Source organism: Engraulis encrasicolus, chromosome 10 (assembly GCF_034702125.1).
Source record: "Engraulis encrasicolus isolate BLACKSEA-1 chromosome 10, IST_EnEncr_1.0, whole genome shotgun sequence".
NCBI classification, from domain to species: domain Eukaryota; kingdom Metazoa; phylum Chordata; class Actinopteri; order Clupeiformes; family Engraulidae; genus Engraulis; species Engraulis encrasicolus.
In genome coordinates, this window is record NC_085866.1 from 1161559 (window position 1) to 1176558 (window position 15000).

At 47.4% G+C, this 15000-nt stretch overlaps 1 protein-coding gene across 1 annotated transcript in view; it reads right to left on the bottom strand.

The window, feature by feature from the left end:
• kazna (kazrin, periplakin interacting protein a) overlaps positions 1-15000 on the bottom strand; it is a 175902-nt gene that overhangs the window by 13949 nt on the left and 146953 nt on the right. Inside the window, exons 9-10 of the mRNA XM_063207851.1 lie at positions 12647-12831; positions 11754-11877 (exon numbers count right to left, since the gene is read on the bottom strand). Of these exons, the coding sequence (XP_063063921.1) occupies positions 11754-11877; positions 12647-12831 (309 nt within the window). The remainder of the gene's footprint in view (positions 1-11753; positions 11878-12646; positions 12832-15000) is intronic.

A 15000-nucleotide genomic window follows, 5' to 3' on the forward strand; every position in this document is an offset into this window, starting at 1 on the left:
ACACACACACACACACACACACACACACACACACACACACACACACACACACACACACACACACACACACACACACACACACCTCTTCTACATCTGGTGTGTAGGCCGCTTCATTCTCTTATCTCCATGCTACACAGCCTAGCGACCAGCCTAGCAACCAGCCTAGCGACCAACCCAGTAACGCACTCCTAAAGCTAATCCTAAAGAACACTGTCCTCTCAGACTTTATACAGACACACACACACACACACACACGCAGGTAGGCACGCACGCACGCACGCAGGCACACACGCACGCATGCATGCAGACACACACACACACACACACGCACGCACGCACGCACGCACGCACGGACGCACGCACACACACACACACACACACACACACACACACACACACACACACACACACACACACACACACACACTCACACACACACACACACACCCCACTCCACTGCGCTTGCCTGTCCTCTGTGTGCTCCTGAATCCGCTAAACACACAAAGCTGCTCCAGAGGCCTCTTCCCTTGAGCTGCGTAAACACAGGAGAGTGTGTGTGTGTATGTGTGTACTCAACAGTGTGTGTGTGTGTGTGTGTGTGTGTGTGTGCTTGAGTGAGTGTGTGTGTGTGTGTGTGTGTGTGTGTGTGTGTGTGTGTGTGTGTGTGTGTGTGTGTGTGTGTGTGTGTGTGTGTGTGTGTGTGTGTGTGTATGTGTGAGTGAGTGTGTGTGTGTGTGCGTGTGAGTGAGTGTGCGTGTGTTTGAGTGTGTGTGTGTGTGTGTGTGTGTGTGTATATGTGTGTGTGTGTGTGTGTGTGTGTACTCCACGTCCCCAAGGGACCGCTTTTCTCTCGGTTGCTTTCACTCTTGAGCCTTCTTCCACTCCTTCTCCTCTTTTTCCTCATCCACCTTTCCCTCCTTATTCCCTTACTTTCATACCCCTCCTTTTCCTCTTTTTCCTCATCCACCTTTCCCATCTTATTCCCTTACTTTTATCTCTCTCCTTCATTTTTTTCTCATGTCCCCTTTACCTCAGTCTTCCCTCCTTACTTGTATACCTCCTTCACATTTTCCTCATCCCCCTTTCCTGGTATTTCTCTTTTTCTCACCCCCCTTTCCCTACTTCTTCCATTACTTTCATCCCTCTCCTTCTCTTTTTTATCATCCACCTTTCTTTGTATTTCTCTTTTTCTTATCCCTTTCTTCATATGCACCCCATCTCCTTGTATCACACCCTTCTGTCTCCTTTCCCCCATTCCTCCTCTTTTCCTCCCTCTCACACCATTTCTTTCTCTCTCATCCCTCTCTTCTTTTCTTTTCCTCTCATCCCTCTCTCCTCTCGTATCCCTCTCTTTCCTTATCCCTCTCTTCTCTCATCCCTCTCTCCTCTTTTATCCCTCTCTCGTTCCTTATCCCTCTCTTCTTCCTTTTCCTCTCATCCCTCTCTCCTCTTATCCCTCTCTTCTCTCCTCCCTCATCCTAGCCTGGTGTTGACCATCCCATAATACTACCATTTCATTTCGTATTCATGAGTAGTGGTGCCAATCCTTTTGGCGGAAGTACGTAGGATGCCTCGCATCCCTCTGTAGTAGTCAGTGTGGGGTTGTTCAGCTGTGTTTTGCAGAGTCAGCACGCACGGAGGGTGAAATAAAATACATTATAACTATTTCAACAAGTATGCAACAAGTAAGGAAACAAAACTACATTTAGCTGTATTTAGCTTTGTAATAATGTTACAAATATTGCCTACTGCTAACTTGTCTTGGAAAAGTAGAAATCCCTTAGCGGACCACCTGAGCTCTGTCGCGGACCACTAGTGGCCCCCGGACCACACTTTGAGGATCACTGCATCACAGGATTACAGATGTTGTGTTACTTGACCTGATGAGTAGCACCAGTATTAACCCTTTAAGACACAGCGTTATACATGTTGTTACCAGAATGACAGTGACCGAGTCGTAGTGCATTACTAACGGCCCTGTGCTTTGTCATAGCACAGTAAAGTGAAAGTGAAAGCCCATTGGGAAACTCCAACTCCCATTGTCATTGTGACACAGCACTCCACAGCACACAAGTAGTGTAGTAATGAACTTTTCAATGACTATTACAGAGTGCCTGCCTCAGATGGTACGGCGTGCATTACCACTATGGTGCACCCACGTACTGCTACCCCACAGGTCAGGTGGCCCCTTTATAAACAATATGTGTAAAGTTTGTGTCATGTGATGCCCCCTAACTGCCTGTAATTGGTTGGTGCCCCTGGGCACTGGCCCTTGTGCAACATCCGGCAACACCAGCGGAACTGATCACCTGTTCTGATGCTGATGCTAGTATCTCATTTCACTATTTATTTCATTTAATGCAGGGGTGTCAAACTTAAATTGACTGAGGACCAAAATCAAAATCTGGAACGAATTTGCGGGCCGAACTCAACAATTATTCTAAAAATACTAAAATTGTGCATAAATGCACTTCATTCTTATAGCTAAATTTCACACACTCTTTCCCATCATTGTCAGTTCAAATGTGTCTGCACATCTTGTGACACAGCAAATTTCATGTTCAAATCGTGTTACGCTAAACATTAATGGTGTATGTGGGCCAACTGTAAAACACATTTGCAATGATCTCGTGGGCCGAATAAAATGGCTCTGCGGGCCAAATTTGCCCCCCGGGCCTGAGTTTGACATCCCTGCTTTAGACCCTGATGACCTTCTCATTATATGTCTCAAAATCTACACCGTGATGAAAAAATGCTGTTCAAATAAACTCGCTGTGAGAATGTTTTTCATCATGGAATGCCAACAGTTGATACAAATCTGAATACGGTAAAGTTATTTTTCATGTGACAAGTCTGTCCCACGACACTTGTTCGGACCGCTCTGTCAAAAAGTTGCATTTGGGGTTTTCTGACAGCGGACCGTGGAAGTGTTTGCGAGAGTCATCATTCACTTACTATTGATTCACATAACCATCGGCTGACTTAGAACAGTGATTAATTAACCCTTTAATCCTACCTGGAGCTGTAAATACTTAAACCCTGAGGGTGCTGGCCCAAATGTTCTACTCAGTTTTTCAGTAAAGAAGCGACACCTTGCATAATATGTGTTTTACTGCACAAATACGTTTCGGCCTCGGCACAGGCTAGCAGAGACGGTCAATAATGAATTAAATAATCCTTGACGCTAGGCTAGGCACACGCCGAATCACATTTTTTTTGCAAAAAAACCCCCCACATATTATGAAAGGTGCAGCCTCTTTACTGAAAAACTGTCCAGGTAACTGTCAAGGACCCCGTTTCTGGAAAGCACTGCTGCTAACCAGTTAGCAACTTACTACTAGGTTTCCAATAGGAAATTGCATTGCAACTAAGTCAGTTGCTAACTCGATGTTGTCGAGAAAGGCACCCCAGGTGAACATACAAAGAGGTACAGTAGGTCTATAAAGAACGGTAGAAGGCATATAATCGGAAGAGGTAAGTACTGTACTTACTTTTGTTTACAGGTCACAGCAAAGTCAAAGCCAAAGTCAAGGTCTATGAAATAGAACGAAATTATGGCTCCAACATCCTCTCTTCCCCCTCATCCCTCTCTTCTCATCATCCCTCTCTCCTCTCTTCTCATCATCCATCTCTCCTTTCTCATCTGTCTCTTCTCTCCTTCCCTCATCCCTCTCTTCCTCATCCCTCTCTCTCCTCATCATCCTCTTCTTCTCTCTCCCCTCACACCTCTCTTCTCCTTCATCTCTCTCTCCTCTCTTCTCCTCTCCTTCTCATCATCCCTCTCTCCTCTCTTCTCCTCATCCCTCTCTCCTCTCTTCTCCTCATCCCTCTCTCCTCCACATCCCTCTCTCCTCTCTTCTCCTCATCCCTCTCTCCTCTCTTCTCCTCATCCCTCTCTTCTCATCATCCCTCTCTTCCCTTCTCTTCTCATCATCCCTCTCTTCCCTTCTCTCCTCATCATCCCTCTCTCCTCTCTTCTCATCATCCCTCTCTCCTCTCTTCTTCTTCATCCCTCTCTCCTTCCCTCATCCCTCTCTCCTCTCTTCTCCTTCATCCCTCTCTCCTCTCTTCTCTCTTCATCTCTCTCTCCTCATCATCCTCTTCTTCTCTCTCCTCTCCCCTCACACCTCTCTCCTCTCTTTTACTCATCCCTCTCTTCTCCCTCATCCCTCTCTTCTCTCTTTCCCTAAACACACACACACACAAACACACACACACACGCACACACAAACACACACGCACACAAACACACGCACGCACGCACACACACACACACACACACACACACACACACACACACACACACACACACACACACACACACACACACACACACACACACAAACACAAACGCACAAACACACACACACAAACACACACACACACACACACACACACACACACAAACACACGCACACACACACACACGCGCACACAAATACACGCACACAAATACACACACACAAACAAACGCACACACACACACACACAGACACACACACAATCACACACACACAAACACACACACGCACACAAACACACACACACACACACGGAGGGCTGTTACTGTAGCGTTTTAGTCAGAGTTTAGTCATGAGAGTGTTACTGCAAAACACACAGAACGCACCAGACGCTCTTGGCCAGCAGAGGGCACCCAGCTGTGCAGGAAGGGGCCAGATTCTATTCTGCTTTTGTTATATTGGTCCTTTGTAGTCTTCAAGTTTTGGCAAAGGACGCGCTCAACTTCTTGGAAAAAGCAAAAGACTTTGGGTGCGCAATAAAATGTATCAACTTTAGGAAGAATACACACTCTCAAACTGCATCTCATTATTTATTTATATTACCACCATGTCCAAAAAGAAAATGCGTTTCGGCAATCAAGCCTTCATCAGTGCGTGGTGGTCGTTTGCTTTTTGGAAATGTTGGTAATATAAATAAATAATGAGACGCAGTTTGTGAGTGCAGAATTTTCTTCCTTAAGTTGGTCCTTTGTAGTATCATAACTTCGTTGTATGATCTTCAGAATGACTACACAGCAGAAGGACAAGTGTAATTTATGACAAGGTTCACTCCCATTCGCTACTTTTGGTTAGAGAATGGTCTCCTATTGATTAGATATTGGGCTCGTTTTTGATGGAGCAGTGCTTGTGCATGTGCACTTTGTCATTTCAATGCATTCTGTTTAGAATTTAGCAAAAGCAGCACTGCTCCATCAAAAACGAGCCCATTCCCTGGGTATTCCTCAAAGTGAAGTGTCTTAGCTTTGTTAGGACGAGTAACGTCCATTTTTCGTGGATTTCACCAAAGAGCATTCAATCACTACTTGTAAGTGTAATTAGTAATTGGATACACTGGGCGAAAATGGGTGTTACTCGTCCTAGCAAGACAGGGATCCAACATGGCCGCCCCTACTGGCATTGAGCGTGTGTCTCTAGGGTCAAAGGTTAAGGTTGAACACTGGGCTCATTCCATTATCCAGACTCCTGTCCTCCACCTACTTGTGTCCTCACGCCTGTCTGTCAGCCTTCTGGCCACGACAACTTTTGGGAGACTTTTCCAAATTCAACATCCCGATTGCAAATGAGAAAATTGACCTTTCGATTGCGCTTTTGCGAGATATTGAATTAAACTTCTGTCGTAAATGATGTCATCATGAGGCTACGAGCACAAGGGGAGTAGGTGAGTTTGGATAATGGAAGCAACCCACCTGTGTGAAAGGGCAAAAGGTTAAATTGAAACACAGACACCAAGAGTGCGTTACAATATGCGGCCTTGCCTCCTCCACTTGTGCTTGTCTCCTCGTCCCGCCTCCTGGCCCCTCCTCCGTGGAGAAAACGATAAAGTTTCCCAGCTGTCAGCCAAGCCACAACAACTTTTGAGGGACTGTTTTTCATTCACCATCCCAATTGCAAATGAGATAAATAGATAAGACTCTACAATTGAGCTTTTGCAAGATATTGAAATATACTGCTGTTGACAGTGATGTCATCATGACATATTACTTCCTGGTACGAGGAGACAAGCACGAGTGGAGGAGGCAAGGTTGCATAATGGAATGCACTCCAAAGCACAGCACAGCACAGCACAGCACACAGGGAAAGAAGACGTGTCACAGGGAACTGTACACTCTTTATTTATTTATTTACTTTATTTACTTTATTTTAAAATATTTGTATTGTTTATTTTTCTTCTCTGTTTATTGTAGCTTTAATAATCTGAATAGGTTTTCTCTTCCCCACACCACGCCACTGAGGTCTGAAGCAGCAGTTTCTGTCCGTGCTCAAGACTGCCCTCTCTGGCCCGGGGGACAAAAGATGAAGAGAGCGCTCCCATGCCTCTCCCTCCACATCGCCCCCTCAGGCCTGGGGGAAAATAGATGAAGAGAACTCCGCCATGCCTCTCCCAGTCGCTACATTGCCCCCTTCTGGCCTGGGGGACAATAGGTGAAGAGAGCGCTCCCATGCCTCTCCAAGTCGCTCCCTTTGGCCTGGGGGACAATAGGTGATGAGGGCGCTCCCAAGCCTCTCCCTCCACATCGCCCCCCTCAGGCCTGGGGGACAATAGATGAAGAGAGCTCTCCCAAGCCTCTCCGAGTCGCTACATCGCCCCCCTCTGGCCTGGGGGACAATAGGGTGAAGAGAACTCTCCCATGCCTCTCCCAGTCGCTCCCTCTGGCCCGGGGGACAAAAGATGAATAGAACTCCCCCATGCCTCTCCAAGTCGCTCCCTTTGGCCTGGGGGACAATAGGTGATGAGGGCGCTCCCAAGCCTCTCCCAGTCGCTACATCGCCCCCCGCAGGCCTGGGGGACAATAGGGTGAAGAGAACTCTCCCAAGCCTCTCCCAGTCGCTACATCGCCCCCCTCTGGCCTGGGGGACAATAGGGTGAAGAGAACTCTCCCAAGCCTCTCCCAGTCGCTACATCGCCCCCCTCTGGCCTGGGGGACAATAGGGTGAAGAGAGCGCTCCCATGCCTCTCCCAGTCGCTCCCTCTGGCCTGGGGGACCATAGGGTGAGGAGAGCTCTCCCATGCCTCTCCCAGTCGCTACATCGCCCCCCTCTGGCCCGGGGGACAATAGGTGAAGAGAGCTCTCCCATGCCTCTCCCAGTCGCTACATCGCCCCCCTCTGGCCTGGGGGACAATAGGGTGAAGAGAGCTCTCCCATGCCTCTCCCAGTCGCTCCCAGTCCAGGAGTGTTTTGAAACAAACAGTACAGTACAGCACAGATACACATGACCGTGAGGAGGCAACAGCCAGGGGGTCAAGAGTCAAAGAGGTCGGGGGTCAAGAGGTCAGGGGTCAAGAGGTCGGGGGTCAAGAGTCCAAGAGGTCGGGGGTCAAGAGTCTTTACAAAGAGGACTGGGAGGTAAGGGGGAGGTATGGGGAGGTATGGGGGGGGGGCAGGACAAAGGGTTGGGGGGGCAGGACAAGGTCCAGTTTGGGGTTACACGGACACATCGAAGAATGGAGGAGGGGGGAGAGGGGGCACAAGAGTCTTTTTGGAGCACAAAAAGTTTTGTTTTGGTGGGGAGGGGGGGGGGTGCATTGGGGGGGGGGGGGGGGGGGGGGGGGGTTAGAGTTCTTGGGCTGGGGCAAGCATGACAAGGTCCAGTTGTGAAGTTCAGAAGTTACACAAGCACAACGAAGGATGTAGCAGGGAGGAGAGAGGAGGGGGGGTGGTTCAAGAGTCTTTTTGGAGGGGGGGGGAGGGCATTGGAGGGGGGGGTAGAGGCTTCTGAGGCTGGAGAGAGGAGGAAGAGGAGGAGGTGGAGGAAGAGGTTACACGAGCACAAAGAAAGATGTGGAGGAGAGGAGGAGGAGGCGGTTCAAGAGTCTTTTTTTGAGCACAAAAAAGTTTTTGTTTTGGTGGTGGGGGCATGGGGGGGGTAGGGGGTTTAGAGGGTTCTGAGGCTGGGGCGAGCATGGCGAGCATGGCGAGGTCCAGTTTGGAGTTACAAAGAAGCACAACGAAGGAGGAGGGAGGAGGGAGGAGACACAAGAGTGTTTTTTGGAGCACAAAGAGGAATTCTTTGGAGGGGGGGGGTGTTGGGGAGGGGGGGGGTGTTAGAAGGTTCTGAGAGTGGAGGATTCTGGGCCAGTAGTGTGGGCGGAGTCTCGCCTGATCCGGTACTGGGTCCAGAAACCTCCAGTGTTAGCACCACACCACGGTTACAGTGTTAGCACAATAGGACGGCAGGTGTGTGTGTGTGTGTGTGTGTGTGTGTGTGTGTGTGTGTGTGTGTGTGTGTGTGTGTGTGTGTGTGTGTGTGTGTGTGTGTGTGTGTGTGTGTGCATGTGCATATGTGTGTATGAGTGTGTGTGTGTGTGTGTGTGTGTGTGTGTGTGTGTGTGTGTGTGTGTGTGTGTGTGTGTGTGTGTGTGTGTGTGTGTGTGTGAGGCATGTGTGTGTGTGTGTGTGTGTGTGTGTGTGTGTGTGTGTGTGAGGGCATGTGTGTGTGTGTGTGTGTGTGTGTGTGTGTGCCCGTGTGTGTGGGAGAGATCATGTAAGAGAGAGACTTTCCTGGGGGTCACAGAGTATAGTGGTGAGTAGGCAGACTGTGTGTGTGTGTGTGCGTGCATGCGCGTGTGTGTGTCTGTAAGCGTGTGTGTGTGTGTGTGTGTAGAGTGTGTGAGCTTGCTTTCCCTTGAATGCATTCAGGTGTGTGTATGGGGGTCAGTAGGCGTGTGTAGGGGTGCAATCTACGCAATCAGGCTTTGAGTGTTTTTTTCCCCAGAAAACCTCTCCCTCCCCTATCCTCTCTCTGTGCTTCTCTCTCTCTCTCTCTCTCTCTCTCTGCCTCTCTCTCTCTCTCTCTCCCTCTCTCTCTCTCCCTCTCTACCCTATCCTCTCTCTCTGCTTCTCTCTCTCTCTCTGTCTCTCTCTCTAGTCATGGGAAAGTGATGACTTTGGCAACTGGCTTCCAAACAACACACACACACACACACACACACACACACACACACACACACACACACACACACACACACACACACACACACACACACACACACACACACACACACACACACACACACACACACACACACACACACACACACACACACACACACACACACACACACACACCTTGGCCTCAAATCAGGTAAACTAACACACTACACTAACACTATACTACAATACACTACACTACACTGCAGTACACAACACAAGACTAAACAGTAACACACTGTAATGAACACTCACAACACACAGAGAGTAAGCCTGACTAGGCCTTCTAGACTACACTAAACACACAAGACTAAAAGACAAGACAAGACTTCTCTGCACTTCCGTATGCAAACTTGTGTTTTTGTTGTTGTTGTTGTTGTTGTTGTTGTTGTACAAGGCATACCGTAGGCTGGCTGTGTCTCTACACTCCTGTGCAAACTTGTGTTGTTGTTGTTGTTGTTGTTGTTGTTGTTGTTGTTGTTGTTGTTGTTGTTGTTGTTGTACAAGGCATACCGTAGGCTGGCTGTGTCTCTACACTTCCTGTAGTCAAACTTGTTGTTGTTGTTGTTGTTGTTGTTGTTGTTGTTGTACAAGGCATACCGTAGGCTGGCTGTGTCTCTACACTCCTGTGCAAACTTGTGTTGTTGTTGTTGTTGTTGTTGTTGTTGTTGTTGTTGTTGTTGTACATACCGTAGGCTGGCTCTGTCTCTACACTTCCTGTAGTCAAACTTACTATTCACTTGGCACTACTGCATCCTACGTCTCCAAATTGAGGTGTGTGTGTGTGTGTGTGTATGTGTGTGTGTGTGTGTGTGTGTGTGTGTGTGTGTGTGTGTGTGTGTGTGTGTGTGTGTGTGTGTGTGTGTGCGCGTGTGTGTGTGTGTGTGTGTCTAGCCTGTGAGCTAATCCAGTAATTATGTGAGATTAGCAGCTTGCAGCATCCTAGCAGAGCTACGCATAATCCCCCTCTCCACTTTTCTCTCTTCATTTTCTCTTTTCATCCCCTCTTCTGTCCTCTCTCCTCTTCTCTCTTCATTTTCTCTTTTCATCCCCTCTTCTGTCCTCTCTCCTCTTCTCTCTTCATTTTCTCTTTTCATCCCCTCTTCTGTCCTTTCTCATCTCTTTTCATCCCCTCTCCTCCTCATCCCCTTTTCGCTCCTCTCCTCTGCTCTGCTCTGCTCTGCTCTGCTCTGCTCTCCTCTCCTCTCCTCTCCTCTCCTCCTCTCCTCTCCTCTCCTCTCTTCTCCTCTCCTCCTCTCCTCTCCTCTCCTCTCCTCTCCTCTCCTCTCCCCTCTCCTCTCCTCTCCTCTCCTCTCCTCTCCTCTCCTCTCCTCTCCTCTCCTCTCGTCCCTGTCCGTCCTCCCGTCGTTACTGTTTGAGTGTGTGGGTGTTTGTGTGTGTGTGTCTGTGCATTTGCAGCTGTACGTGTGTAGAGGTTCCATGCCTCCAACCAGGAAAGTTTCTCTCTCCTGTGTGTGTGTGTGTGTGTGTGTGTGTGTGTGTGTGTGTGTGTGTGTGTGTGTGTGTGTGTGTGTGTGTGTGTGTGTGTGTGTAATGTGTGTGTGTGATGTGTGATGCATGTGAAGGTGTTGTCCATCAGATGAGGGGGGGGTGTTGGAAGGTTTGTGGGCGGGGGGTGTGGGGAGGGGGTCAGTGAGCGGTGTTTAGAAGGTTGGGGGGGGGGGGGGGGTTAGAACGTTGGGGGGCGGGGTCAAAGGCATTCTGGACAGACAGAAACACATTTACATTAAGCACAAGGTGCACTATGACACACACACACACACACACACACACAGACATAAGCACACACGCACACACACACACACACACACACACACACACACACACACACACACACACACACACACACACACACACACTGTATACAGCAGTCCTTCATGTCTGTTGCAGTCCGACAGAGCTCTGGGTCAGAACATTCACACAGATCAACACACACACACACACACACACATGCAAACACACACGAACAAACATACATGCACACCCACATACACACATGCACACACACTCCCACTCTGCCAAACACAGCCCTGTTTTATGTTAGACTCTATGTACGTGCTTATCTACCATTTAAACACACACATGCATACACACACACACACACACACACACACACACACACACACACACACACACACACACACACACACACACACACACACACACACACACACACACACACACACACACACACACACACACATTCAGTGCATCGTCTCACACAAATTTGTGCTCACATGTTGGCTCATACTAGGCGCACGCACACACACACACACACACACACACACACCTATTATTAATATATTAGTCATTCGTTCATTCACACACACACGCACACACACACGCACATGGGGTCGCTGACAGCCTTTCCCGGGCCCAGGACATCAACACACACACACACACACACACACACACACACACACACACACACACACACACACCTATTATTAATATATTAGTCATTCGTTCATTCGTTCAGGAGAATGGTGTTCAGCATCCTCCTTTCATTACTATACAGCAGTCGACCAGGCTGGTACACACACACACACACACACACACACACACACACACACACACACACACACACACACACAGACACACACACACACACACACACACACACACACACACACACACACACACACACACACACACAACACACACACACACACACACACACACACACACACACACACACACACACACACACATACACACACAGGCCCCCTCCTCCTTCACCAGTCTGCGTCCTCCTCAATATAGTAGTCTGGTGTGCTGGTACCGTCGAATAGGCCCGGCTCCATACTCTTCCGCTGTTTCCCTCGAGCGAAGACGCGCGACAGCGAACCCAAACCCATCTTCTCCTTCTTCTTCTTGCGCTTGGACTCATCGAGGTCCTCCAGAGACTAGACACACACACACACACACACACACACACACACACACACACACACACACACACACACACACACACACGCACACACACACACACACACACACACACACACACACACGCACGCACACACACACCGACACACACACACACACATAGAGAGAAAGGTGTAAGAGCGAAGACAGACGACAGCGAACCCAAACCCATCTTTTCTTTTTTCTTCTTATGCTTGGACTCAGCTAGTGAGAGAGAGAGAGAGAGAGGGAGAGAGAGAGAGAGAGAGAGAGAGAGAGAGAGAGAGAGAGAGAGAGAGAGAGAGAGAGAGACAGGGTACGAGGTGGAGTGGTAGAGAGACAGAGAGGGAGAGAGAGAGGGGGTGGAGAGATAGAGCAAGACAGAGAAAGAAGTGTAGAAAGAAGAGAGAGAGAGAATATAATAATATAATATAATATAATAATAATAATATAATATAATAGCATCATACAGAATGTCTGTTGGCACAGGTAGTAGCGTGATGTGGGGTGGTGTGTGTGTGTGTTTGTTTGTGTGTGTGTGTGTGTGTGTGTGTGTGTGTGTGTGTGTGTGTGTGTGTGTGTGTGTGTGTGTGTGTGTGTGTGTGTGTGTGTGTGTGTGTGTGTGTCTGTGTCTGTGTGTGTGTGATGGGTACTGGATTTAATGTCCGGAGTTGTGTGTGTGTGTGTGTGTGTCTTACGTACGTTGCAGAGTGAACGTGTGTGATGTTGGGGTGGAGGTGTGTGTGTGTGTGTGTGTGTGTGTCTTACATTACAGAGCGAGTGTGTGCGGTGTCGTGGTGAGTTGAGGTCAGAGGGGGTAGAGCTTCTGTCATCCATGGCGACAGCAGAGGCTTCTGATTGGAGGAGAGATGGTTGCCGCGAGTGACAGGGGCTAACACGCACAGACGCAGACGCCGGGATGATCACACCGTCACCTTCACACATACACAACACTACACACACACACACACACACACACACACACACATACACACACACACACACACACACACACACACACACACACACACACACACACACACACACACACACACACACACACACACACCAATGTTAGCATACGGCGCTGGAAATATCTACACCTATACACCGATCCGAGTAAATAACCGGAAGTAGAGCGGCCGCCATTACTGGAGTGCTTCCCGAAGCAAACTCGTATCTGGACAGTGGAGAAGTCCGTAATTTTATAAGCCAATAGTAGCCAAGTAGAACTAATTTAATATACCTACAATATGTGGCTGTTAAAAGATCAATGCCCTTGAAAACGAGACATTTAGGAGCTTTGAAAGTCTATAAATCGCTGAATAAATATAGGTGGAAATGAGACTGTCCCAGGCGAGCTAGCGGCTAACAACTAGCCAACTTGTGGTAAAATGACACAAGGCTAGCTCCGGCTTGGTAATGTTGACAACAAACAATTCACATCACCATTTAACAACCCCAAAATACTCAAAATTTCGCTGGTAGATCAAGTAGGGTCTTGGGGTTGAAAACAAATAATTTTTGAACTTTGTAAGTGAAACCACAACTTATTAACAAACTCCTTTTGGGTAGGTGTAACACAAGGCTAACCATCTGGGTTGCTAACTAAATCTGAGTATGTAATGTTAACAACAAACAATTCACACAACCATTTATTAAGCCCAAATTACTAAAAATTTCGCTGGTAAATCAAGGAGGATCTTGGGGTTGAAAACAAGGCATTTTTGATCTTTTTATCTGAAACCAGAATTTATTAACAAACTCGTTTTGAAGAGATGCCAGTTAGCCCACACATAGCTCTTCAGTAACCTACAGCTTTACATGTCCTTCTTAAATTAAATGTTTCATTAATTTATACATTCTACCAGTTCATGATATAGCTTAATTAATCACCTGTGGCCACTGTCTGTCATTGTCTATCCATGAAACATTATTCAAAACTTAATTCAGGCTGTCATTTTGATGGTCTCAGTCACCAGAATTGATAGGCGCAGATGGCATAATGGGTTTAATGAATAGAACGGCACATTTCAGCAATGGCGGCACCCATAAATCGCTTCTCGGATCGGTGTATATACACCAACCTCAAACCATCACAGAAAGCCAGGATAAAACTACATGACATTTTGTGTCCGATTTTGACGTTGAGGTGCACCGCACACTAGAATTGAATGACGCACAAGACGTGGAAATCTTGTGCGCTAATCGTTTGCAATGGGCCTGGGGGTAATGTCAAGTCAAGTCAAGTCAAGTCAAGTCAAATCGGTTTTATTTGACAATTTCTTTACATGCACTGGTCATACAAAGAATTGAAATTACGTTTCTTACTTTCCCATGCAGACATAGGCATAGACTTTAGGTGTGGACACAGACAATTAGACATAGACAGTACCAGGGATTAAAATTAACGTCGTCCCGTCGTCCCGGGGCCGTATTAAATTGTCATCGGGATGATCAGAGGTTTATTTTGGGACGACCTCGGGACGACGAGAATTCCGGCTGACTGCGTAAAAAAAAAAAAAAAGTTTGCATTAAAAAAAGTTTTCATAACATTTGTAAATCACAGCGGTGCTTGGTCGGAAACACAGCATTTAAGATATGAAAGGAATGGGACTGGCTGTTGGCGACCTCGCGTGTGTGCCGTTTTGCGATTGATAGAATTGCCTAATTGTTGCCGAATGTTGGGCTACTGTTTGCGACTCTGCATCACGCAAAAGCATGGCCGATAAAATATTACAAATACAGTATATCACGAAAGTGAATACACCCCTCACAGTTTTGCAGATTTTTGAGTATATCTTTTCATAGGAAAGCATTACAGAAATTTCACTTTGACACAATGATTAGTGACCTTTTAACAACATATTTAACCGCTTAAATTTCTTGTTCACTCAGAAAAAAACAAAATACAGCCATTAATGTTTGAACATGTACTCACAATGTACTCACAATATAATGTACTCACAATATAAAACATTAACATTTTTGGGACGTTTCGGGACAGTTCACAATTATTTTCGGGACGGTTCTGGGACGGTTGAAAAAAGTTAATTTTAATCCCTGGACAGTACACATACATTACACCTAGAGGTAACTATACAATACCCATAGAGACATAT